Genomic DNA, 27,814 nt, shown 5'->3' on the forward strand with positions numbered 1-27,814 from the left:
AGCTGTCAGTTCTGTCAGTTAAGGAAATGGTTAACAGTTGTCAAAGTCGCAAAATTTTTTTGGAAATTCACCTTTTATTTTACTTTTCTCATGCGATATGAAAAAAACTTATAGTTCAGTTAATTTAGCTCTTCTTCTACTGGCGAATTTGTGATATCAAGGTATGGTTTCTGATAAATCGTAGTTAACATTTTACCATATTTATAGTGTATTTGTTATCATATGTGAGACATACCCATAAAGATTTTATCCCTATAATACTACTTTGTATTAGAATGTGTTTTGATACACGGATGAGATATTTATATCAAAAATTACAAGTTTTGTGAGAGTAAAATGTTACCAAAAATGCCCACTCCTTAATTCAAACTATAATTGCTGCATAATTTTCTAATAAAACTTTAATGTTGCTTAATTATTTAACTTGGTGTTTTCCAAAACTAATTGTTTTGTATGTTAGCTTCTCCCAAACTAATATTTAGTTATTCATAAGTATAGCAATTAATCTTTTGTACTAACAATAATAGTTTAAAAAGTTGTATTCAGTGGTCTAGCTTCAAAAAAAGAGTTAGATTGCCTTTGAATTTCATTGTTTAAACTTGTTCAAAGAATTTCAGACTTTTAAATTGTTTAAATGTCTTCATATTCTATGTTATAATATGAAACATCAATATCAGCCTTTGTTGTGTAAATCTTGTTTATTGACATTTGAAAAACATAATCCATAATTATTATGATATAATGATAATGAATAATTCCATAAGGATGGCATTATATATACCTATAAATAGATAAAGCATTTATATTTTTCTAATGAGAAATTTGCAGCTAGACTTGTATTTGACATTAGATTTTAACCTAATGAATGGAACCAACATGAACATTGTACAGGTGAGACTAGATCAATGTTAAAAAATCAGATACTAGCTTTTTGAATAAGACTATGATAACATTACTACATAAAAGGGAAAACTAAAACTGTTACAACACATATCCTTTGTTGTGTTGTAAATTAGTGCATTACAGTTTTCTAATAAAACTGTAATGTTGCAATAAACAAAATTTTATTTTTCTCTTGTTTTTTTGTGGTATTATTCTTTTACAAGATTTTATGTCTGCTTAAAACACTAACTTGTTATTTTTTTAGTATTAAGTACTTATATTAATAACTGTTTTCTGCTATTAGTGATACTGGGGGAATTTTACTGTGTATTCTTATTTAATGTATTGTAGATGGCCAATACTGGTTTTTCTTTATTTCATTGCTAAAGTGCTATATTGGCAGTGCATTGTACTATGACTATATTTAGCATTATAATGTGAGTCCGTACAAACTACAGACAGCAGAATGAAAAGATGTAGTGTGGGATTCCAACAATGTCACACTGGCCACAGTGAAAAATCTATATAATCTCAATCCATCCTCATTGTGTTACATACTATTTCCTCATTTCTTTTTTATTATTCTATTGTGGTCTATTCTATAAGTACCTACAACATACTTCTTTCAACATAATTAATAATAAAAAAAAATGTTTATTTTGTTGGCAGCTATATATTGCATACAATATTTACTTTTAAAATGGACTAGCATCATCCTTAGACTTTATGACTGGTCAAATTCAGTTGGGCATTGACTCGCCTAAGGATCTGCACTGTTAAGAGGTAAATCCGTTAAGAATCTGCTCTATTTTGGCTTTGAGTTCATGTAACCATTGTGTATTGTTCTTTAATGTTTGTTTCATTTTATGCCATACTGTTTCAATGTCAATTAGGCCAGGACTGTTAGGTCAAGAAAGGATGTTTGTATTGTGGTTTCCACACCAGTTTTTTGTGGCTCTGTAAATATGATAAGCCTATTAAGAAATGTAATTGTCGCAAACATTTAATTTGTGAACACTTGGTAGTAGACTGTTTTGAAGTATTCAAAATCATCACTTTGTTGGGAAATTTTACAGTCCCTTTTAAATAGTTCGTGCGAAAAGCCTCATTCTTAGTGCAAATAACTCATTTGTTGTAATCACTAACACATATACATCGAATTTTGATTCGTCACTAAAAATGTCCTAGAACAAAATCTTTTACCTACCAAGAAAGAGTTTAGATTTTGCTCACATGGCTTTTTTTTGTTTTCCTGTAAACTGTAGCTTTTCCTTTGCATGTAGGAAAATATTATTTTTTAAACTACAATCACACTTTTAACTTGTTACCTGTAATTAAATCTTTAACTTAGATTGATGTTTCCACTTACTTAAGTTGCATTATTCTGTTCAGCTATAACCTTGTAGTATTTCTTCGAACTTTTTTACCCACTTTTACTAATATTATGTATATATATATATATATATATATATATATATATATATATATATATATATATATATATATATTGTAAAGACTATGACTGTCAATTTATATTTCAAAAGTATTCAACTAGTGAATTCAGAGGTTTAATTGGTCATTCAGGTTGGCAAATGAAAAAAAAGAAGTAGATTACTTTATTAGTTTAATCAAAGATGTTTTGCTTTATATTTCTAAAGGTTTATCAGTTCTCTAAACTACAACAGATGACAAAGAGTTTATAATATATACAGGTGTTAATAGTTCATAACTTACAACTCAATATGTAGTACATTGTCAATGTTATATATGTACTGTAAAATTTATTCACCATTCAAACCTAACTTAACAAAAACAAAACAAAAAACACACAAACTCTGCAATTAATAATGTTCATATTCGAAGATACAATGATTTAGAAATTTCAAACGAACATTTGGCTTCATTTAGATATGTTTCTCCAATGAAGACAAACAAAGCACTGATTTATTGCAATCTATGCAAACGACGTGACGCGATACCGAAAATTTAAGGGCCATATGTCAACCAAATTCCAATTCCTGTGAAGGTTTGAGACACAGTTATGGACTTCTATGAGGGTAGTTGAAACGACCCCCGTTCAATATTATTGACCTCTATAATTTTTGAATTTAAAGAAATATTACACATTATCATAATTATTAAAAAATAATAAATTAACAGTCAAACATGTGAATTTGTTATATATTTTAATTTATTTGTCCCAATATATAGTTTTTGAGGGTTATATTTTTCATATCCACATCTTTTATTTTACAACCAGCAAAAAGTGGTTGCTGTCTATTTTAGAAACTCTTCTTAATTACACTGCTTATCTATTATAGTTTCTGGTACTTCTGTTGTGCAGTAGAGTGTACTTATGCATTTGCTTGTTTTTATAAAAGAAGTTTATGTATATATAAAAAGAATGTAGGCATTGTACCATGGCTTTCTTAAAACCTGTGGATCACAAACTCAAACTTTATTAAAAATTTATAAAATATTGAACTAAAGGTTTTGTAATGTAAACAAATCCTCTTACAATGCGACGATAGCATGAACACAAGCCCAAAAAGGATCTCAATCGATGCTTGTCTACAGGCATTGGCCAGCTCTTAAATTTTTTTATTTTCTCAGAATCGGTGCTCACCCCCTCATCAGATGAAATTACATGTCCAAGGAAGACTACTTGCTTTTGGAATAACTGACATTTCTTGGGATTCAATTCAGATTCACACTTCTCAATTCTTTGAATACACTGGTAAGGTTGTGGGGATGTTCACTTCTTCTAATGTAATCTCCGCAACACTGTCTCCTCAAACATTAAGAGGTGGCTGGGGCATTACACAGACCAAAGGGTAGGACAGTGAAGTGCCATAGGCCTTGGCCAGTCGCAAATGCTTTATTGGCTTTGTCTGCTGGACCCATTTTCACTTGCCAGTATCCACTTTTCAAATCTAATGTTGAAAACCATTTCACTCCAGTCACAGCATTCAAGGTGTCATCAATATGTGGCACTGGAAACTTCTTTTTCACCAAGACAACTGGGGAACTCCATGGACTTTGGATGTGATGGTTCTATTACAACTTGTTCCTGCATTTCCTTTAACATTGTCTTGACTTCTTCTTTTTTTGCAAATGGGAGTCTTAGGATCTCATTTTATGGGAGCAGTATTTCCAGTGTTTATTTGATGCTGGGTTACCTTCGTTCGCCTGTAATCATTGAATGTCAAGATGTTCGCTAGACTTCTGGTATAGGAGTTGAAGCGGTGAGATTCATTACTCGGATAGGGAAGAGTTATTGCATTCTACCTAGACTTCTTGCTAAAAGGATGCCTTTAGAGAGTTGTTGGATAGCTGGTTTAAAGGTTCTGAGAACAGTAGTCAGTAGGTATGGTTCTGGGTTCGCAACAATGATCTCGGATCAGGCTGGTAATACAACATCTTCTTCAACACAGATGCATCATATTGTTTTACTACATTCTGTTGACATCAAAACCACTTCTTTATTTTCATTTTGAAGAACATTTTTGCTTTTAAATCCAAGTTACCATTATGTTGATGCAAGAAGTCTATTAATGACATCGTCCATGATGTCATTGAAACTATTTTACAGATTGAAAAACTCGTTCGACTTTATCTTGCTGTGAGAACGCACGTTTAACATGCCACAAGAAAACATTTTAAAAAAAGGGAAACAACTTGTGTTGGACATATATTCTTACATTCTCAAAGTACAAACATTAGACTAATATTTGTATTTTGAGAACGATTTCCGAAGTGGAAATTGAAACGTCAATATACGTACTTTAACCTTTAATTGTGGCTTATTCCCATTTAAATATTAATTACTTTAAAATGCCACAAGAAAACAGCTTCAGAACAATTTTATAAAATGGTTTAGATGATTTCTGGTGGTGCATCATTAATCATGTTAGGCTTAAAATGCACTCTTAGAAATATCAGACAAGGAGGCACCGAATGTCCTAGCGCATTGACACAAGCAATAATAGTGACGTTGCTACCTCTTTCGCTTGATGTCACTTTGCCCACTTGTTTCGTCGTTTTTGGGGCTAAAACTTTCATGGGCGTATGTACAGTAGACAGCCCAGACTCGCCTACATTTATATGTTTTCAGAAGAGAAATTGTGTTTGGGCAGCAAGTCCCTGTATTATTGAAAAAACGTTAGCCTGGTTAAAACCTGTAGCACGAGCCAAGCTTGAGTCAAGGTTTTCACAGGCTTAGATTTTGGTGTCGTTTGAAAAGTCATAAAACGTCTATCCAGCTGCTTTATTTGTCTCCCAAGAGCTTGAGTAGGCTTTTTTTTTTTCTAAATAACTGCATATTTGTCTGCTAATTTCACAAATTCCTCTTTTCAAACGCCATAGTGAAATTTGTATGCTTTCAAACAATATTGAACTAACTGCTCTTCTTCCTCATCAGTAAACAACCTTTTGACAGCATATTGAAATTATACATGACTGTTGTATTCACACTTCCTTTGTTTTTCTTGACATATCGGCCTGTCACAGATTTTGACATAATAAATTCTTCAGCCGCCTTTCCAATTAACCATCGTTCTTCTCTTCTCTATTCTTCTTTTCTCTTCTAACTCTTCTTTATAGCATCTAACGTCATCCGTATTGTGTAAGTCGACTTACCTTGGTCAAAGTAATGACCAAAATAAAAATATGAATGTGCTAAGGTAAACTCGTTTTCATCGTTCTTAGCGTGTGCCTGAAATAAGCTACTACGGAATTTTTAATATTCGTCTCTCTCTGATACACAGATGCACACACTCTGTAATTCAATTGTGCGAGTCACGTTCGTCATGGTAAAGTGCGATGAGAAGGGAATGAAGAGACCACTCACGTCTCCCAGTATTGTAGCAATAACACCGATGCGTTTGGCCGATACGGTATCGGTGATAAGTTCGGCCTTTTTACGAATACAGATAGCTGGCAGTGACGTGTTTTTTTAACATGTTACCCTGATCTGTGCAGGTTTGAAGTAGCTGATGAAATAGTTTTTATAAGCAAACAGTTTTTAATAATTAATAGTTTGAGCTCTTACTGTGTGGAATTCCATTACATAAAATAATGCTCTCGACACTTTAAAAATTCCAGTTTATTATAAATTAACTCTCTCTCTTCCGATACCCATTGCAATAATGACTTGTGGCATTGTTCTTGAATGAGCTGGCTAATAGTTTTATAATTGTAGCAATTACCATTGATATTTTATGTTGTTTTAGTCGATTTTAGTCAGTCATTGTTGGAATTTGTTCCGAACAGTTTTACTTATTATTTTTTGTTGTGAATAACTAATTGTTCTATTTAATAAAAAAAATTCCGGGAAAAACGATAACAGGAGAAATGCGACAATGTGTAGTTTATTTATTGGAGTATTTTAACCCTTTGTGGGCCAGTGGTCCCATAGTGGAACCACAATTTCAAGAATTTTTATCCTACTGTCCCGGTAAGCGCCGGCCGGAACCACAGACAAATTCTTTAATCCCCTCTCTTACACTATCGGCCATGCATACGATCAGGTTTTGGAGCGCTTTAGTGTGTTCTAGTAGGTGATTGATGTGACACGTTTTTCGCTATTTTGCGCGCCAACTACTAAAATTTCTACTGAACGTAAACAAATTGATAATGGCAGGTAAGAACAGCTAAATTAGGTAATTTTGATGGTTGTTAAAGAGATCGTATACAATTTATTCTGATATTTTTGTATATTTTATATTTTCAAGTCATCTAAAAGGTGTGGTTCCGTATGGACCCACAAGTACTTTTTATTATTTTTTGTTGTTGTTTTTATACGGGGTAATATATTGATTCGGGATTTGAAAGACTTTACAGTTCCTGAACATTTTTTTCATTTTTATTACAGAAAGAAAACAATGGACAATAAATAATTTAGAAGCTATGGGTAATGATGGTGTATTTGCTTTGATTGAGGAAATACCATCTGACGGAGAGTCAGAAGCGTCAGATATTGATTCTGATGTTGAGGATCTTGGAAATAGTGAACCAGATAACGGCATCCCGGGCACTCAACATTCATTGGAAGAAATGAATCAAATGGTTGACGAAGGTGAACATGAAAAAGAAAATAACGAAAGTGTTTTCAGTGATTCGGATGATTGTACGCCGCTATCTGTTTTTGGGAAAAGGAAAAGAAAGCTTACAAAACAAAAACAAACTGCAAGGAAAAAAAATAATAATGTACATGCAAAGAAAAATGAGATTGTCAAATGGTCAGAAAATATTCAAACTTATTACAAGACACCTTCATCTTTTGTTGAAGAAGTGGGTCCTGACATACCGGATTTACTTGAAGATCCGTTGGAGTTGTTCATGTTGTTATTTTCAGAGGAGCTGTTAGATATATTAGTGTTTCAAACAAATCTCTATGCAACCCAAATGAATCAGGGAAATGCTAACAAATTTACTCCCACTAATCGCGAAGAAATGAAGTGTTTCCTGGGGATAAACATTCTGATGGGAATAAAGCATTTACCAAGCTACAAGGATTACTGGTCTTCGAGGACAGATCTACGTGATGGTTTTATTGCATCTTATATGTCTCGCAATCGATTCAGTTGGTTACTGGGAAATATTCATTTAAATGATAACAGTCTTGAACCGAAAAAAGGTGAAGTTGGCTACGACAAATTGTATAAAGTGCGACCAATGCTCGATAGGTTATCTGACAATTTCATTCGATATTATAAGCCAAGTGAATGCCAGTCAGTAGATGAGTCAATGATTAGATTCAAAGGTAGAAGCATTTTACGCCAGTATATGCCCAAGAAGCCTGTAAAACGGGGCTACAAAGTTTGGATTCGTGCTAATGAATCTGGTTTTGTTTCAGAATTTCAAATCTACACTGGTAAAGTTAACAACTTACCTGAAAAAGGCTTAGGTGCACGAGTTGTAAAAGACCTCACAAGCAGTCTTGCTGGAAAATGCCATAAAATATTTATGGACAATTATTTTACTTCGTATGATCTTTTGGAACAACTTAGATCCAAGTATATATATGGATGTGGAACAGTAAAAGCTAATACTAAATATTTGTCAGAATGTAATTTTCTAGAGGACAAAACCATGGAAAGGGGAGACACTCAATGGAAGATAAGTGATGTTGGTGTACTTGCTGTGAAATGGATGGATAACAGAGCAGTTCATTTTATGAGTAATTTTCATGATCCTACTGATGTTAAACTTATTTCAAGGAAACAAAAGGATGGCTCCAAAGAAAATGTTACTTGCCAAAATTTGGTCAAAGATTACAACGAGCATATGGGTTATGTGGACAAGTCAGATATGCTCAAATCTTGTTACGAAATTAACCGCAAATCCAAGAAATGGTGGCCTAGAATATTCTGGCATTTTGTTGACATAACGGTTGTTAATGCCTTTATTATTTTTAAAGAACGATCTGGTGGTGCATCAACACTTTCTCTAAAAGAATTTCGGTTAGCAGTTTCTGCAGGACTTATGGGTACTCCTTCGCTTACTCAGAAAGGAAGAAAATCGTCCGGTTCTGAGGTAAATAAATTTAAAATCTGCGTTCCTATTGAAATACGCACCAACAAGTCGGAGCATATGCCAATACATGGAACCAAAGTAAGATGTGCTCGATGCAGCACAAGAAACCAACCTCATCGAACGAGGTGGCATTGCACTGTATGTAAGGTGGGACTATGTTTATCTGAAAAAATCAATTGTTTTTTAGAATATCATAAAAAATAAAGTGAACTTACCTCCTTTATGAATATTTATTATCATTTTATAAAAATTGAGATAGTACTAATCAGTACCAGTGGTTCCACCATGGAACCACCTCCAAACTAAACCACCCCTTATATAAAAAAAATTTAATTGACACTTGACGTTATCTTTTGTATCACTGTATCCCTAACTTGTAATAACTTTGCAGTTTTTTGTTTAATACTTAATTCGGTCCGCAAAGGGTTAAAAAAGAAAAAGAAAACAACGGATCTTTGCTTTCGTTATCATCGGTACACGAACGAGTAGCGGACGCTTTGAAAATCAGTCTTCGCACAGTGACAAGAATAAAGAGTGAATACAAGACAGGGGCAGCTCTTACTACACCAGGAGACTCACGTAATGTACAAAAAAAAGACTAATGATGTCAGCGATACTATAAAAGGAGAGATTAGAAATGTACTTTATGGCATGAAAGCAAAAGGAGAGCACGTTACAATTAAAGTTCTAAATACACAATTAAGAAACAAGCATCTATATGACGGTTCTGATACAAGTTTGTGGCGTCTTATGAAAAATTGTGGGTTTTCATACAAACTAGAAAATAGTAGACGAGTGCGCTATGTGAGAAACCATGTATTGTCTCCAAACGACTGTATTTTTTGAGGCATTATATGAGAAATTTTTTAAGTCCAAGCCCACTTCAGTTCGTTTTTTTAGATGAAACATGGATATTCCTAAAAGGGGCATATAAACGTACTTGGCAAGATGACTGTGTGAAAAGCATCAGAAAAGGACACGAAAATACAGGTAAACGCTTTGTTGTTTTACATGCCGGAAGTAGGCAAGGATTTGTTAAAGATGCTGGATTACTGTTTTCTACGAAATCGAAGAGTGCAGACTATCATGATTCTATGGATAAAGAGTCTTTTAAAAAGTGGGTCTCCGAAAAGCTGATACTAATGTTGGAGGAACCATCTCTAATTATTATGGATAATGCCTCATACCATAGCTCTTTAATAGAAAAGTTACCGAATGCCAGTTGGAAAAAATCGGACTTACAAGAATGGTTACGAGCGAAAAAAATAATTTTTGACGACGATTCGGACAAGACAGAGCTATTGAGTCTTTGTCGCCAGAATAAACCACAAAATACCAGGTACGTTATAGACGAGCTACTCCAAGAACATGGGCATCAGGTTTTGAGATTGCCTCCATATCACTGTCAATATAATCCGATTGAGTTGGTCTGGGGCATTTCTAAACAATACTATGATCGTCATATTGGAAAACATGGACGTAGAGATGAAACAGTGAAAAAAGTTTGGGGCGATGCATTAGTTGAGGCAACACCTGCAGTGTGGACGAGTTGTGTTAACCATACTGAAAAATTAATTCAGGGCAAATATGGTCACATATGATGAAAATGAAAGTAGGATTATCATCGATTTGGCGGAAGATTCCAATGATGAAGACAGTTCCAGTGAAGACGCTGACTGATTAGTTAATTAATCAAGGTCAGTACGTTGTAACAGTTCAGAATTCGCTACAGTGTTTAAAACTTAAAAATCTGTATCATTTTTTAATTAAAGTGTTTGTCCTATTGTACTGCAAGCTAGAAAAATACTTCTTCGCAATTTATACGTACATGCCGTTATTAGAAATTTAATGAAAAATAATTTATAATTTTCTTTTATAACTATTATTTCGTTTGACATGCTACATTTTGCTCCGCCACTGGAGGAGGTAAACGAATCGAGCTTAGACAAGGAAAGACAGATGAAACAACTTATTGCAAGTGTTTTTACACGCACACGCCAAGAACGATGAAAACGATTATACAAAATTGTTTTGTTTTATTAAAGAAGTGAGGTTATGTAAACTGATCGAGTAATCCATAAAAAAACAGCAAAATAAGTAAATATACATTAGCTGACAAGTACGTATGGTTAATATAAAACCTCTTACCTCAAATTATTTTACTCAAAACACCGACGAAAATAGATAAAGAAAAGAAACAGTAGCGAAATTTTGCCAATGCACAACCACTGACGTGAACTTTTAAAATGGCCAACTTTTTCAAGTACGATCGAGATGTTTGACACAAAGAAACGTGAGGTTTGCTTGTAGCACTAATAGCGCCAAATTTAAAGTACATCTATCGCTGTCCCTAGGTACAAGGTGTCCCAAGGTACACGGATCTCCCTTTAGAGTTTTAGTACAAATAGTTTTATTTTGTTTACCAGCCTTATAATTTTAAAGATCTTTTGGAGACCTAGTTTCAGACATAAGTCAGAGTATATTTCGCTAGTTTATTTTATCTTCAGATCAAAATACTTTAAATGCTCTACATGTTTTTGAGCGGAAACGAATGGGAGTGGGCACCCTGACATGATTGAGAGTGATCTAAAGGTGTTTAGTTTGTCGAGTTTTCATCATTCTACATCTTCGACATCTGTTGGTTTGACGCCATAAAATAGCCGGATTATAGCATTTTATAAGTTTATATTACTTTTGTCAACTCATTAAGTAATAGAATATTTCCTAAAGAAATAATATAACACCTTTTGGAAGGTATTTCCAATTTTATGTAATTTTTTACAATGATGAGTGTGGTTAGTATAATTTTTATTCATTTGTTGTACATGATAATTTATATTTACTGTTATGTAAAGAAAATTTGTTAACAAACAGTAAATAAGGTATAAACACCCATTAGCACTAACTTTCTTACATCTTAAACAAATTTCTTCAGTTTTATTATTAAAATACAGTTTTTAACAAAAATGTTCAGGGTTGGTCAAAAACCAGTAGTACCATGTGGTTGTGGTTTGCTATAACACCTATGGGTAAAAGTTCGTTGATATGAAATAGGTATATTTTCAAAATAATAAAAAATATAAACCTAAATGTTATGTAAAATAAAATGAGTTTGACAAGTACAATTAATATATCATTGTTCCTTTGTTATCTAGATGTCTGACATACCTGTTAAGGTTTTAAGAAAGGAGACAAGAGACTTGATTTCAGCCCTATTGAATCCTAGGAAAGTTATACCTAATGATAAAGGCTTATCGAGGTACGTATAGATTTTATAAAGTATTTTACCATAGGATGCCAGTGATATTTTTGTTTACTTTTATCTTGTTAATATAAACCAGATTATTTTTTTTATTTAAGCAATCACATCAACCACATCATTATTAGCGACTAAGGTTACAATTAAATTACATTAAATTGCAATACATTAAATTTTTTAGTACATAAGTTTTTATCTCGTTACACAAAAATTTAATATTAAACATTGCCCATCCTTCAAATACTTGGGTATAACACTAACTTCTCTGTCGAAAAGAGCCAGCAAGACATTAAAAACAAAATTGAACAAGGAAGACATAGCTGTGGTTTGTGCCCTCCAAATAAATTGGCGGGACCCTGGTCTACCTGGCCTTTCGACATACGACCGTTAGCACCTCCACTGCGCCTACGAGTCCGACACACAAATGAAGGTGGCGCGATGCATTCGCATCGCGGGGCTCCACCTCCCCCGTAGTACCTGTGTTGAGATTACCACACCTATCCGTTATCCCCTCCCACGGGCGGACAGATGACACAGGCAGAGGAATTTCCACCTCGCACGTAGACAGGTCGCCGCCGAGGATCTCTCTTCTACCACTCTTAAATCTCCAGGCGGCTACGTGCCGAGACATCAACACCACGATTGGAGGTGTAAGGCCAAAGGAGGTGTGTACGGGCCCAGCTCGTTCAACCTCGCCTGGTTCTCTTGGAATGAGAGTAGAGTGGTCCCCGAGAGTCTTATCTCGGATACTAGGAATGTAGACCGGTCACCGTGACGCCTAAACGTCTCGAGTGCGTTTCTACAAACCCGACACCTCTATCTAATGGCGGCAACACACTTCGCTATGTTGTATTTATTATGCGGCTTCAGTGTATTCTCCCAAATATTTGTTATTCGTCAGCGAATAACAAATACGCTACTCCACACTTGTGCTGGTGAGCCAAACATGTCAAATATACTGCGTGTTTGGCAGAACCAAAATAGACGTAGACGTATTGATGGTCGCTGCAATTTATTTTTACTTAATATATATATACATCGGTTTAGAACGTCTTTCGACGTTGTCCGATACCTAAACACCATCTCTTCCTATCTTCGCAGTCGTTTGTTGTTAAATTTCTTTCGCTCATGGACTTGTTTACGCCGTGTTGCCATTCTAATCTGGGTCTTCCTCTTTTCCTTCTATTACTTTTTTGGGGAGTCTTGATGCTGGCATCCGTTGAACATGCCCATACCACCTTAATTGTTTCTTCTCTATATCTTGAGTTATATTTCCTTCTATTCCCATACGTTGTTTTATTACATCTTTTCTGATTCGGTCTCGTCTGGAAATACCTAAAGATCTTCTCATTGCATCCATCTCTACTGCTTCTATTCGTTTTTTGTTCTTTTCACTAATTCTCCATGTTTCAGCGCCATAAAGAAGAGTAGTTTTAATCATGGTCTCATATATATTAAATTTCCTTCCTTTCGTTATCTCTTTACTCCACAGTATACTATTGAGACATCCTAAGACTTTCTTTGCTTGAGTGATTCGTTTTTCTATTTCCCGTGTATCAGTTCCTGTATTGTCAAAGGCAACACCCAAGTAGTCATAGCTCTGACAGCAGGAAATATGTTGTCCGTTTTCGAGGTCTATGTTATCTGACTCGTTTCCAATACAAAGATATATTTTAGGTAGGTAACGGGTAGATAGGTAACGGGTAGGAACTCCATTGGATAGTCCTATCAGGGAAAATGAATCAATCCCTGCCTTCCGCAGATTCCAGGTGTTTCCTGGCCCGGGAAACTAGTACCTGTTTAGGGTCCCTTGTCCAGGGTTACGGATGAAGTCCACAACGGCATTCGTGGCGGGGAAGAGTATCTTCACTACGGCATGGAGGGCGGAAGTGGCAACCTTTGATTTTAGGGTTTGTATAGAATCAAGCTGCTGCCTTGTAATTATAGTCGTTGGATCGTCAAAGGCTAGAGGAAGAAAACCTTGATCACAAATTACCCGGTCCTCCAGGTTGGGGGTTGTGGCATTGGAGTGGTTCTCCAATACTCGTCAAAATTTTAACATACCAAAAAGCCTAAACAAAGCCTCGGAACTTTAGATGGGTTTTCAAGGAAACGACCAAAGCTATTTTTACTTAATGCAGTTTACTAATACCTACTTGTGTCATGTCATTTACTTTTTCATTTGTCCACGCCGTTCCACAGTAGGTGGACAAATCTAATTGTGGTTCCACAAATCAAAGCATTAAGAGGTAATTTGTCGAATTAATGGTTCAATAATAAAACGAGAATTACAAATAAAATTAGGTTTGCTAGTGAATTTGCTGCAAAACGCATAAAAATTTTTTTTTATCTAATAAATATTTCTACTTCTTTTTAAATTTTTAAAAAATTTGAAAAAATTATTAAAAAAAAAAATTGAATTTTGATAAATTATAAACAAATCAAAATAGCATCCAATAGGAAGTACAAATAACCGTTATTGTCATGAATGCCAACTTCTAGATAAAATTAGTTTGCAGTTTAATTTGTTTTTGCTAATTATATTGCCAACATGAAAATTTTTTAAAAGAATTAATAAGAAAAAAAAAACAGATGTGGCAGTCCAGTGGGACTGCCGTAGAAGTTATACTTCTATACACACGTTCGCCGTTACAAATTTATATGGGAGTCAATCTGCACAATCATTACATATGTAATGCTATAGGTAAGAGAGAGCAGAAAGAGAAACATAATTATATATATATATATATATATATATATATATATATATATATATATATATATAGTATATAGGTATATGGTGCATCGTTTGCTGTATATAAACAACATTTGACCTGTAATAGGAGTATAGTAAATGAAGGATTGAATCAATATTTTGATGAAAATGTAGATTTTTATTTTCATATATGTATGAAAGGAGTTGAATGCAAAAAAAATTTTTACACATACTCTGCAGTAAAATTCATTGTTTATTTTGTTATTAATATAAAAATACAATACAATACACTGTAACATAATTCAATATAATAATTCAATACAAATTAAAATGGAATATTCATAAGTATTTAAAAATGACAATATACATAACTTACTGACGTATGTGTTTAATTTACCATAATAATAATATTAATAATAATAATATTAATTAATATTAAATATATTTACAAAAGGAACATTTTTATTCTCAAGAAAGAAAGAGAGAGAAAATATATCTTCTATCTCTCTCTTACCTATATCTTACATATGTAATGATTTTGCCGATTCACTCCCGTTCAAATTTCCAACGTCGAACGCGCGTATGGAAGTATAACTTCAAAAAGAAGATTAATTTATTATTCACAGATTGCCAAAAACATGTAACAAATAAATGGAAAATAAAACTACCAATGGTATGTTTTGGTGGTATTATGAATGAATTATAAAGAAATAATGTGATTATAAATGTTACTTATATTTTGAGTTTCTGATCTTTTGTTCAAATTATTATCACTTTTGCTAATACACACGAATGTTATCAAAATCCATGATATGATATTTGTCAATTACTTGCTCTGCGAAAGCATAAGATGTTTTTTTTTATTCTACAATCACGCTTGTGGGAAATATTACGATTTGATAGATTTCTGCCGGTTTCACCAACAATTTCGGTGTTAATGATGGCATATAAGGCAGTGAATGATAATATATGTTCTGATTGTTAAAAACAATGTTAAATTAATCACACGCAGATTATCCACATTAATTCTGTTTTGTTTGACATTCTTCTTTGGGCTTAAAAATTCTTCCTCTGATTTTTGCCATTACAAGAAAGTGGTTACTATCTATGTTTGGACTTTGGTAGCTTCTGGCGTCTATGAGATCGGAAGAATGCCTTGCATCTATCACGATGTGATCTATCTGGTTAACGGTTTCGTTGTTTCCGGGGATTTCCATGCCTTTTTGTGTATCATTGTATGGAGAAATATTGTTATTCCTGCTATTATGTTTTTGGTGCTTTCAAAACTGTTAGTCTCAACCCATTACCGTTTGACTCTTCATGTATGCTGTCACGCTCTATAGCTGGGTCGAAAAATTGCGCCAATTTTTGTATTAAGGTCTCCATCAATATTTTCGCTTTATGACATTGGCATTAATCAAATTCTTTATCTAAGATGTAGAATTCATCTTTTTCATCGTTTCCTCTTTTTCTGTATTCTGTGCTCTAGTACTCTTTTCGTGTGCACTAAGTAAGCTATATTAAAGAATTTTGGCTTTACGACTTAGATAACATATTGTGTTGTTCTAATTCTAATTTGCTTTTTTACTGACTAGAAACCACTGCCAAATTCTTTCCGGGAGGTATGTCTGCTATAGTATATATTGCAATCCCTTCTCTCGATAATCCCTAAGCCAGTCTCATCTCATCTTCTACATTCGTTCTTTGAGCTATAGTTAATCTGCATTTCGCGTCGAACTACTCTGCATTTAGTTGTTTCTCTGTTATCCTGCTATCTGTTCTGTCGCTTATATACTGTTCTTGATATTTTGCCATCGTTTTCCCTATCTTATATATTGCCACGTTAAATGCGATGTTAAAATGTCATCAATATAGTTAAAGTCGGTCTTATCTGGAATTCTCTGAGTTTCCTTGTAAATCTGTATATGAGGGAAATATGTGCTAGTAATGAATATATTTTGAGCTGGAGCTAAATTATGTAAATAATTAAAACAACTCCTTATAACAAAATAATTATGAAACTCCTTAGATCCACTAAATCTGTAAACACTCCCAAAGTTTTCAGCTTCTTCTTCTTAAGGTCCCCATTCTTCTCAGCACCTCGTTGTTGGTCATGTGCTCTGTCCAAGAGATCTTCAGCATCCTTCCAAAAACCCACATCTCAAAGGCTTCTACACGTCTCGTACTTGTGATTCCGAGAGTCCATGTTTCCACTCCGTATAGCAATATGGAATAAATAAATGTTTTTACAAATTGGTATCGGATATCCAACGATAAAGGATTTTCTGCTTATTTCAACTCAAATTCAACAATTTTCAAATTAAATTCTTCTTTATTTTTTTTAGAGATTGGCATGGTCTTGCTGAATTATGCGGAATAAGTGGAGAAATAATACCTCATATCAAAGAAAGTAACGATGCAGCTTTGAAAGTTTTGGAAATATGGTCTGAGAAAAATAAAGAAGAAAGCACCACTGCCAAGTTGTTGTCGTTTTTAGAAAAACTAGACAGATTTGATGTTGTAGAGGACGTTACACCGCTAATTGGTAAGAGTTTATTATTTCCAGTGTATATTTATTGCATTTCTGAACACGTTTCCTAATATTATTAGTTATTTTAAATAAAGTGTTTATATTTTATCTATAGTATAACAGAAATCACATATTATAAAATTTTTATTATTTTTTTTAAGAAAAAGACGCAGAATACTATGCAGCAAATCCTGATGGCTACAAAGCCCAGCTTCAAGATATTGACGACAAAGACATTATAACACACGACGATACGGAACGAAAAAGTCTAGGTCTTCCACCACAAACTTACGATGCTTTCGTGATGTTCAGTGACGACGATATCAACTTTGCTATTGAGATCATTAACAAATTAGAAGTACAATATAAAATGAAGTTGTGCGTTACTTATAGAGACGTCATCGGAGGAGAAAACAATCATGATGCTGTGATTAGGTTGATTTCTACCAGGTGCAATAGAGTGGTTGTTGTAGTGTCACCTTCATTTTTGGAAAGTCCAACTAACAAATATTTTTACACTTTGGCAAGAATGGAATCAATTGGTAACTATAATTTTAAATCATAATTAGTGTATAATGTATAAGTGTATAGTGTATCACTTTATAAAGTCCAGTTTTCCATTCTTTGGGGAACTTTTCCTCTCTTCAGACGGTTCGCAAGACTTAGCTCTGTTGATTGATTAGCTCTGTTGTTGTACATGAAATATTGTCAGAGCCGGCTGCTTTGCGCGCTTTCATTTTTTCTATGGTCATTTCTATTTCTTGCGTTGTTGGTTCGTTGGTGTTAATTCTTAGTTTGTTGACATTGAGGTTTATATTTTGTGCGTCTTCTGGTTGTGTTGGGACTGCACTTAAAAACTCACTGAAATGTGTATGCCATCTTTTAATTTGTTCCTGTAGCGATGATATATCTTCACCTGTATTGCTTTTTACCATTTGTTAGTTGGTAGCATCTTTTGTTGGTTAGCTGTTTAATGATATACAATTGTCTCATGTTTTGATGTTCATCAGTGAGCCATACTTATTCAGCATGGTTTTCTGCCCACTTGGTCAGCATGGTCTTCTGTCTTCCTTTGCTGTCTTCTTGACAACTTAATTCGCTTCTCTATAACTTTATCTAAGTCGTTTCTTCTCTGCTTCTGTTCTAGAATTTAGTAGTTCTAGATTAACGTGTTTGCGGCGTTCTATTTTATTGCATGTTTCTCTGGTGATCCACTCTTTCTTTATATATTTATTTGCCCAAAATGTTTTCACTTGTTTCCGCATTTACATTGCTAATCGTTTTCCAATTTTTGTCCTGCCCTTCCCGTATATTTTGGCTCGTAATTCCCGCACAAATTATATGTTTTGTAGTTTCTTAAAGTTGAACTTCTTTCTCTTAGCTCTCTTGAATTTAATCGGCCATTATTAGGTAGTGATTGTAAGTGCGGTTGTCTGGCGATTTCTGTACTGCTGTCTGATACTTTGTGGATTGTTTTATGTGGGAAGAAAGTTCCTTCAATGATTAGGTTATGGTTACCACACCGTGTCCTAGGTTGGTGTTGTCCGTGTTACCTTGGCATTGAAGTCTCCCATCACTACTTTTATATCGGATCTTTTAATTTGTTCTAATGTGGTGGTTTTAAGGCATTCGTAAAAAGATTCTTTTTTTCGTCAGTTACTTGTTCTGTTGGTGCATAGCACTTAATCCGTGTTACCTTTCTTAATTTGCCCTAATCCTTGCAGTTATTATTCGCTCTGAAAGGGGTTTCTATTCCATGTAAACAGCAAACAGTATAACAGCAGGTCGTCTTCCATATTGACGGGTTCTCCCGTCCCATTCCATTCCACCGTGTCTTGCTGAGATCTCGCTGAGAAAGAGTATATAAACTTTTTATTAAAACATCAAAGTAGAAATGCGAACATTTCTTGGTTGACGAAACCAAACTTCAGCTTTCAACCGAAGCTTTTTCTTCTTTCATTACCTTACAAATTTGGGCAAGGCGTGATATTTACATCATAGTTTTTAATCCCAATATCCGATTATACCGGTTATACCGCATATACTCGGTCGTCAAAGAATCGTTGGTTATTGTGTTGGTGTGATCAATTGTCACTGCTCGAGCAGGTGAGGAACTTTTCTTCAAAATATTCTTCATTTTCGTCTTTCTTTTAGATCGAGTAGTTCTCATTTGCAGCATATGCCCTCAAAATAAGTATTTCCATTCATTTCTCTAAAGAGAACCGTCTCTTTGACACGCTCGCTGTAAGGTTCCCAAGATTTCAAATATCTTTCGTATTGTGTACCAATATTAATATTCCTGCTCATCCTCATTGATCTTTCCCTGTCACTGAGAAGAAAATTAATATTAAGTTTTTCATTTATCTTTTCCTTCGTTTCCGAAAGATGTCAATATCTAGGTTGCGATACATCTATGCATTTTGTTTTTTAGAAACGAGAAGACGAAAAATTATCCCTTGTATATACAAGAAGTGCTTTGAATTGCCTTTGGAATTTCGAGCATATCATCTTCTAGACTTCACTAGAATGGAGTCTATGTTCGGAAACTTCTGGGATCAGCTTTACAAATCAGTCAAAGTTGTCACACCTCCGTCCACACAATGTGATGTTACGTCGTCCACGAAAAGCGTTCGTCCAATAACCGAAGCTGCCATAGCACCAAGGAAAAAGTAAGCATTAAGTTTTAAGTATGTCAAGCTTAACTAACTTATCTATCGATCGATTTTAGCATTGAATCAACAAAGTCCACGAATCACGTCAAATTCGAATTTTTGGACAAACCTACAGATGTGCCCAAAGTTGAGAATAAAACACCACCCGTAGAAATTCCTGTAGAAACCCCAGCAGCTCCTCAACCGACTCCATCCACTGAAGAACCCGCTCACACGGAGTTGAAAAAGAAAAACTCTTTTATTCGAAAGTTCTTGAAAATCGTTCAAAAACACGATGATAAACCAGTAAAAGAAGTACAACAAATCAACGGAGTGGCTCCGAAGAAAAAACGATTCTGGAAGAAGAATAAGTTAAAAATACCGGTGGCTAATTGATGAACGTGGAGCATATAATTGAGGTTATGATTATTAGGTATCCATCTAATTTCTCACAGTTATTTTGTGATTCTATGAAAAAAAAAAAAACAAGGTTACTATTAGCCGAATAATATGTAGACATTTATTTGAATGATTGATACATTTTTCTGGAGTGTCTATCAAATATAGTGGAACGTTATTTTTCTTGAATCTTCAATTTAGTATAAGCTAATAAAAATTATTTAGATTATATAATGATGTCTATCGGTCTCGGCAGTCAAGTGTAGTAGGTACTCACTTTATAGACGAGAATTCGTGTGTTTAAATCACGTAGAGACGGGTGCGTTGTATTCTAAAATTCTAGGAGCTCATACAGTTTCCAGTTGTGTCAAAATGTGTATTCGCGGCTGACAGGTCGACAAATTATAAATAATTTTTTTAAATTTTCCGTAGTCTGATTTTGTGACTAAAAATATACTGTTAAACGCACATAATCGTATAAATTTTCAAAAATTATTAAAAAAGTTTTTATTATAGGAAGGTTTTTACAACAAAATAATTAATATGAATACTGGTTGGCCCCCCTTGTTGAAGAGGAATTCATTTAATTGATCTTGAAGGACCTTTTTGAAGCCACTGAATTCTCCATCCCGTTCCTTCAGCTGGCCGCGCAACTGTTCACTCCAAAATGTTTAGTAGCATCTTGAACCGAACACGTGCAAAAGGAGATCGCACACATCTTATGGAAAATGTAATGTCACTTAAATGCAATAAAATTTACGTGAAGAGATTTGTCTCGAAATTACAATCATTTCGTTGTCGTATCATTGCGCCAACTCTGAATTTTGATTAATAACAGCGTAAATTGTAATTAACGTTTATGGAAATCACATTTTGAAGTCCATAAAACTGTCATACATAACTACTATTAGTATAGTCGTTATTGAGAACAGCGTAACCCAGTCGTGAGCTAAGCGGATTAGACGAAATATGTACTTCGGTATTGGTACTTTGCTTTAATAACTGCAGAAAGATTTATGAATTGACGAACAAAATCTCGTACGCATCCATTTGATTTTAGATTTATTTATACCAATTTACGCCGTTATTAATCAAAATTTACTACTACTTTATCATTATCTACTCATGTAAATTTTATTGCATTTGAGTGACATTACATTTTCCATAAGATGTGTGCGACCTCCTTTTGAAATGTTTTTTATAAATGTCTTATCCGGAATAATAGTACCGCAAACGCCCATTGACATTTCTATGACACTATTAATAATCCCGCACAATGTCATCACTGGAGGTTAAAATTAGACGCGCGATTTGAATGTGCAACCAGCTTACTTAAATCTTGGATAACAATCTGGGATATTGTTATCTTCATAACCATAATGACTTGGTATTAAAAAGTAAGTTAAAATTATGGTTAAATCATTATCACTCTCACTTTACAACCCTGCGTGGGTCCTAGCCTTCACTAAGAGTGGTTTTGAAGATGATATTCACGTCTATTCTGATGTAGATAATTTTTTACTTTGGGATCCAGAAAAAAATGTGTTTTTTAAAACTAGACGAAGATTATTTTAAGGCTACATATCAGGTGAATTATCGATTTATAGATACTACAAAACTGAACGAAAAAGGATGAGCCAGTGGTCAAGGTAGAAGGGAGTAAGAAAGAAAAATGAAAAGCTTCACAGTCTATTTATTTTCAACTGCATGAATCACAAAATTCTAAAGTTCAAATTGTACAACAGATATCGACAAATAAGAATTTGTAGACTTGAGGCAAAATAAGGAATAAAGAGGTGCCCACAGGAGAATTTAGAATGAAGATCTATAATGTAAAAGTGATTTTCACTGGATCCAGTGTTAATTTTTGCATATTGAAGAAAGTTTGGTGTGTTTAATAAGGACTTGTTTATTTACGAAGCTACTGTTCTGAAAATATTATTATTATTATTTCATAATTCTTTTGAATTTTTGGCTCATGCATTCCAACGCGTAAGGGCCGGAGCTGACTATAGCTAGTATTTTTTTAATCGAATGCGGTGTGAATTCTTTTAAGTAGACGATTATGCGAGTAGAAATTTCTAATGCATTGAATGAAGGACATCGAGACTATCTAGTTTTAAGAATTCCATTTTTAATAATAGATCATGAACAATTATAAAATATACAGGGTGCATAATTTAAAAATAAATATATATTACTGTCACACCGGGTATATTTCTGAACATGCATACAATTTGGCTCCAGATGTATATAAAACTTATATACATTTTTTTGTAAACCTATCAGCACTCGAATATTACCAAGTTACATTACTTTTTGTACACACTGTATGTTTAGCCCACATTAAAATTTCTACAGTGTGAGTTATTATTGAATATTTTACGTGGGTTAATTATTCTGGATGTTCTTTACCATATAGCTATACCTAGGTTTATTGTAAAGTAAAGCAAATTATTTGTTTTTGTGTGTTTAAAACTAATGAACAAGATGTTAAGATAAAAATGTTTGGAAACATTTCGTAATAAGTAAGTCAATGTTTGGATGTAGTGATATGTACGCTTATGTTATAGATGTAAATTGAAGATTATTTTTTGCCACTTTTGAGAACTGGAAATATATGAAGACGGCGTCAATAGCGGGCTGCTAAATCAAAAAAATGATTTTCGGTAATAAATTGTGGTTTTGATAAAAAACTAGCTATAATAAAAGTTGAACCAAAATTTTAATTCATTATCTTCAGTCTTTTTGTTATTTTGAACAACCTAAAAATAATATTGATATATTGGTGTGATAGGATAGGGAGATCTGGCTAAAAACCATTTTTTTTAATTAGCTGAAAGAATAAAAAGCCCAATCTATAAGATATTGCGGAACCTATTAAAATTGTTACAAAAACCATAACATATAATAATTTCAAAGTAAGCAGTTAAGTATCGGAAACTAATAACAAACTGACACTATAATGCTGACAAAGAGGCGAAATTGTCTAAAGGTCGTGACATATTATCGTGCACGTTGCGATTCCAGCACATAGCGTTTAGTTTCCGAAAAATATAATTTAAATGGTTTTAAATATGAACAACGCACACTGTCCGGAACATAGCGTTTCAGACACTTAACGTTTCCGTTCAGTATATTCGAAAACAATATTCTATTGATGCCTACGGCTACGTTACGAGTCGTAACCGGTTGGTAAGGATAATGTGAATTAGATGTCCGTCGTTTTCCCCTTTTTGTTTATTTAGGTATTTGTTTGATTTTGATACAGAGTATTTAAGAAAATAATTTTCGAGGCTATTTTGTCATTTATGCATGTGTTTTTATTGCTTTGTGACAATTAATCACGGAAGTGATAAACAATTAGGACTTTTGTACGGAAGTGATACCTCTTCTTTTTAAAAATATTTTTTGGTTTGATATGTATGACTTCGTTAAATGTAGTATTTTGTTTTTTAACTGAAGGTGAAATTAAATTTAAAACATATTTAAACTGAATCCTATTCATTCTAAAATATCCATAATATTTTTCATCGTCATCAATTAATTCTCTGTATAAAGTCCAGTATTCACATTCCTTCTTCCTTTGTCTTAGCATTGGATGTACTTCAAACCTTGTTTTTAACACAGTTTTTCATTTTTCATCGTTAAGTAGAAGAGCAATTGCACATAATTTTTGTCGAGAAAAGCCAGATCATATCTTCACCGAACCAAACTGAAACGCTCTAACGTTCTATGTATGAAAATGTGAACGCGCAGCCCAATTTGCTGGAGTGAAAACGCTACGTGCCGGAAACTATACGTGCACGATAATATGCCGCGACCTTTAATCATAAAACCTAAGCAAACAAATATAAATATCACTGGTTTTTGCTTTTAAATGGTGTAAAAATATATACTAATATCGATGGCCTAATAAAATTGCGATTATGTCCACTACATACGTGCATTATGCATTCTTACTGCACTTATTAACTTTTTTTCTTAATGAAACTTACAAAGGGTGTACCCCCATTAAGATAGGCAAAACTCACTCCTAGATTTCAATGTTTTATTTTTTTTACGTTCTACGTGAGATAAATCTACGTGATACTATAAAAACCCCTAGCCCCTTAAACGTATTTTTTTCGTTTTCATTTTTTTTTTTCGGTGGGTTGCAATCAATTTAAAAATTTTAAAAAATTCACATGTATGTATATGTTTTAATTTTACTGGATGCTATATGCAGAAAGTTAAAAAAATTGTCTAAATTCAGTAAAAGACCCCGAATAACCCTTGAAAACCTGGTTTTTCTTATAAACGATGGTTATATTTGCTTCCTTGAGGCCTGAAAATTTTTGTTTTTAATATAGTTTTTGAATATGAGTTAAAGACGCATTGATTCAGGTTGTATCGATCTCAGAAAATTTGATAACCCCGTAAAACCCGCAAAAAATCTTTAACCCTATATTGCATGAATTTTAAATATGCGAACTAAAATCTTTTTTTCATTGTATATGGCTTTAATTATGAAGATAAATGTTTCCTTATTTAATTTTTGAGTCGGCCCCTTTTTTGGAAAATACGGAATGTGTACTGTAAGCAACAATATGCAATTAAACTACATTTAGTGAAATAAAAATTTATTAAGTGAAAATTTTATTCGGTATGAAAATTCTTAAAACAATTAGAAGTTGTAGTAAAACAAAGAAATATTTTACACTTTTGGCATTTAACTTTAAGAGTTCCTTTACAATTAAGATATTTGAATCTTAATTTCTTTTCAAAATATATAGGCCAGTGACCCATTCCATCTTTTCTAACCTCTGCGCAGGGAATGGGTGCTGTTGCATGGTATTTCCTTTTCTTTTCCTCATATGCTGTGGATACATTTGAACTAGATGGACGCCCTCTTTTAGAACCATTTACTTTATTTTTCATACACAGAGTTTGTGCAATTTCTGCCTTGAATTCCAATAGGGGTGATTGTTCCTTTTTTGGTATTTTTAAAGCAGTACAGTCTCTTCTATATAAAAGCCATGCTTGAACAACCATAATGTCAATAAAGTGATAAAAGAATTTGTGGTACCACTTTTTGGACCTAATTGATATTCTGTATGGAGCAATAAGCGAGTCGAGCAAATCAACGCCCCCCATACTCTTATTGTATAAGAGGATAGATGATGGACAATCAATTTCAATATATTGCTTAGATATACGATCCCACCTCTTCTTTTTGCCACATGGATAAGCTCCTGCGTATGAGTTTAGAATTGTAACGCCTTTATTGTTATACCACTTCACAACAATCAGGGGAGTACCATTGATAATAGTTTTCTCTTCCTGAAATTATCCACGCCCTTGTTTTTCATGTCTTTGTCCGATATCAAATCGGAACCAGCGATTCTATGTTGCCTTACAGTCCCTACACATTGTATACCATTTTTTGCTAATTCTAATTGCAAGTTGATGCTATTGAACCATTTGTCAAAGTATAATTTGTGATTCTGGTGTTTTGGGATAATCTCTGATAATCTGAGGACTACATTACCAGCTGAACCAATATCGGTTAGAGTATGAGGTTCTTTTCCAGTATATATTTCGAATTTATACATCAAACCAGAAGTATCAGATAAAATAAAAATTTTGTACCCCCACTGGTTTTTTTGGGTTTTACCGTTTTAGACTGCTTCTTCCTTTGAAAGGAACAATTTGTTCATCTATTGACAAGAACTCTTCAAGGGGAATTGTAAAACATACTTCATTCACTTTATGAGCAATGGTCTTATTTTGTATAATTTGTCATAATCTGGAGACTCTTTAGATGGTTGTTTAGTATTGTCGCTCATATGTAAATTTTTTTAAAGCATTAAATCGATTCACAGACAATACATCGGCTACTTGGGTAATCCTCGTTTTTGGATTCCAAAACATTTGTTGTCGTGGTAGTTTATATGTAGATATGTAGTATGACATACCAATAAATTGTTCAATTTCTTCCTCGTGAGTATTTTCTTCCTAAAAAAATGGCGATGTTAGAAATGTCACTCATGAGATGAGTCTAAAATATTTACTTACAGATGCATCAATATTGTCAGAAGGTAAATAACAGGGATCATCAATATCAGCGTCATTATCCTCTAATTCGCTGTCATCAGAATCATCTGACACTGGTCTTATAACAACATTTGCATTTCTGCTATTTCGATTTCCATAGAATCGATTTACACTAACTTCAGATAGTTCATGACTCAATTGCATAAAATTGCCTCAAAGCAACACCCGTTTACAACTTGACTTGTGATTCTTATTTTATATTTACAATTATAAAATTACTAGGAATTATATCTAGGCCACATATTGAGACACGATAAGTACCGTCTACTGCAATTGATTGTCCAGGGAAAAATAGACAGTAAGCGAGGGCCAGGCAGGAGAAGACACTCGTGGCTCCAAAATCTGAGGAAGTGGTTCGGGCTCACATCGGTCGAACTATTCAGAAGCGCCGCAAATAAGATCAGAATTGCCATGTTAATAGCCAACGTTCGCAACGGACAGGGCACTTGAAGAAGAAGAAGGAATTACTTCCCTCACATAGGCTTATTACATAAAGTAACCAATTTTACGTTCAAAAGTAGTGTACAACAAGAAAACAAGTTGAAAGATCTTCTACCTTTCGCTTATAACACACGACTGGCAACGCCCGAGAACTTTAGGCGCGAAAACTTGACTTGACGTAATGACGTAGGAGTTTGCGCGATTACTTAGATAGAATGTGTCTTTCAGTACGCAATATGCAATTTTAATTCACTTAATAAATTAAAGGTTAGTTTTCTAACGGAAATTAATTCCGGTGTTGCCTTAAAGCTACGGTATGCAATATAGGGTTAAAAAAAACATGTTTTTTTTTTAAATTTAAAGATGTTTTGGCCAATTTTTGAATGTTCTAAAGGACTCGGGTACTTTAAATTATATATAACCTATAAGAAACTTTAATTTGGTTTATTTTAAAGTCTATAAAATAGGAAAAATTCCTAAACATAGTTTTTTTTAAGGTTTTTGAAGGTGGCTTACGGACAAATCTAAAAAAAAATCAGAAATATATGTTTTGATAAAATACACAAAATAAAAAAAAGTAAACCTGCGCAAAAGTAAACCTAAAGTAAATTTTCAAAAAAAGTTAAGCACTAAAAAAAATGCATTTTTAGGTTATGTACACTCAACCTACGGGTTTATAAAAAATAGAAAAGTTTTGTAAAAGCTTCAACTATACTTGTGAATTTTCTGAAATTTTTAAATTGATTTCAACCCACCGAGAAAAATGAAAACGAAAAAATGACATTTTTGCGGTTAAGGTGCGGAGTGGTGGGCTAAAATTGAGTCTTTATTTTTTAATCACATAAAACGTAAAAAAAATAAAAGGATTGGTTCATATTGAATCGATCTAAAAAAATATGATTGACCTCGCGAAAACCTCTAAAAACCTTCAAAAACATAGTTTTTTTGAGGGTTAAAGGTGATTCGTCCAATTTTTGAATGTTTTAAAAGACTCGGTTACTTTAAATTATATATAACCTATAAACAAATTCAGATTAATCTATTTTGAAGTCTATAAAATGGGGAAAATCCATAAAAAAAACATCGAAAAAACCAGTTCTTCGGATTTTTTAAGCTGGCGCACCTGACGAAAAATCTGAAAAAAATCAGAAATATAGTTTTTGATTAAATACACAAAATAAAAAACACATCGAAAAAAATAAAAACGAAAAAATTACGTTTTTGGAGGTAGGGGGAGGGGGTGGAGGTTAAAATTGCAGTAAGTCTTGTTTTTGAATCACGTAGAAAGTAAAAAAATTGATTCT

General features: G+C 33.5%; 1 protein-coding gene across 2 annotated transcripts; it reads left to right on the forward strand.

The window, feature by feature from the left end:
- Positions 1-27,808, forward strand: Myd88 (myeloid differentiation primary response protein MyD88). Of its 2 annotated transcripts, none has more exons than XM_072520160.1 (6): positions 1-161; positions 11,574-11,677; positions 16,739-16,938; positions 17,085-17,465; positions 19,355-19,592; positions 19,652-27,808. In XM_072520160.1, the coding sequence occupies exons 2-6, from the start codon at positions 11,574-11,576 to the stop codon at positions 19,968-19,970; spliced, it is 1,242 nt and encodes a 413-aa protein (XP_072376261.1). In that variant the 5' UTR covers positions 1-161; the 3' UTR covers positions 19,971-27,808. The 2 variants fall into 2 exon arrangements, with proteins under 2 accessions (XP_072376261.1, XP_072376262.1); XM_072520161.1 differs by lacking the exon at positions 1-161 and adding an exon at positions 1,572-1,665.
- The last annotated feature ends 6 nt before the right edge of the window (positions 27,809-27,814 follow it).

Source organism: Diabrotica undecimpunctata, chromosome 1 (genome assembly GCF_040954645.1).
Source record: "Diabrotica undecimpunctata isolate CICGRU chromosome 1, icDiaUnde3, whole genome shotgun sequence".
Taxonomy (NCBI): Eukaryota; Metazoa; Arthropoda; class Insecta; order Coleoptera; family Chrysomelidae; genus Diabrotica; species Diabrotica undecimpunctata.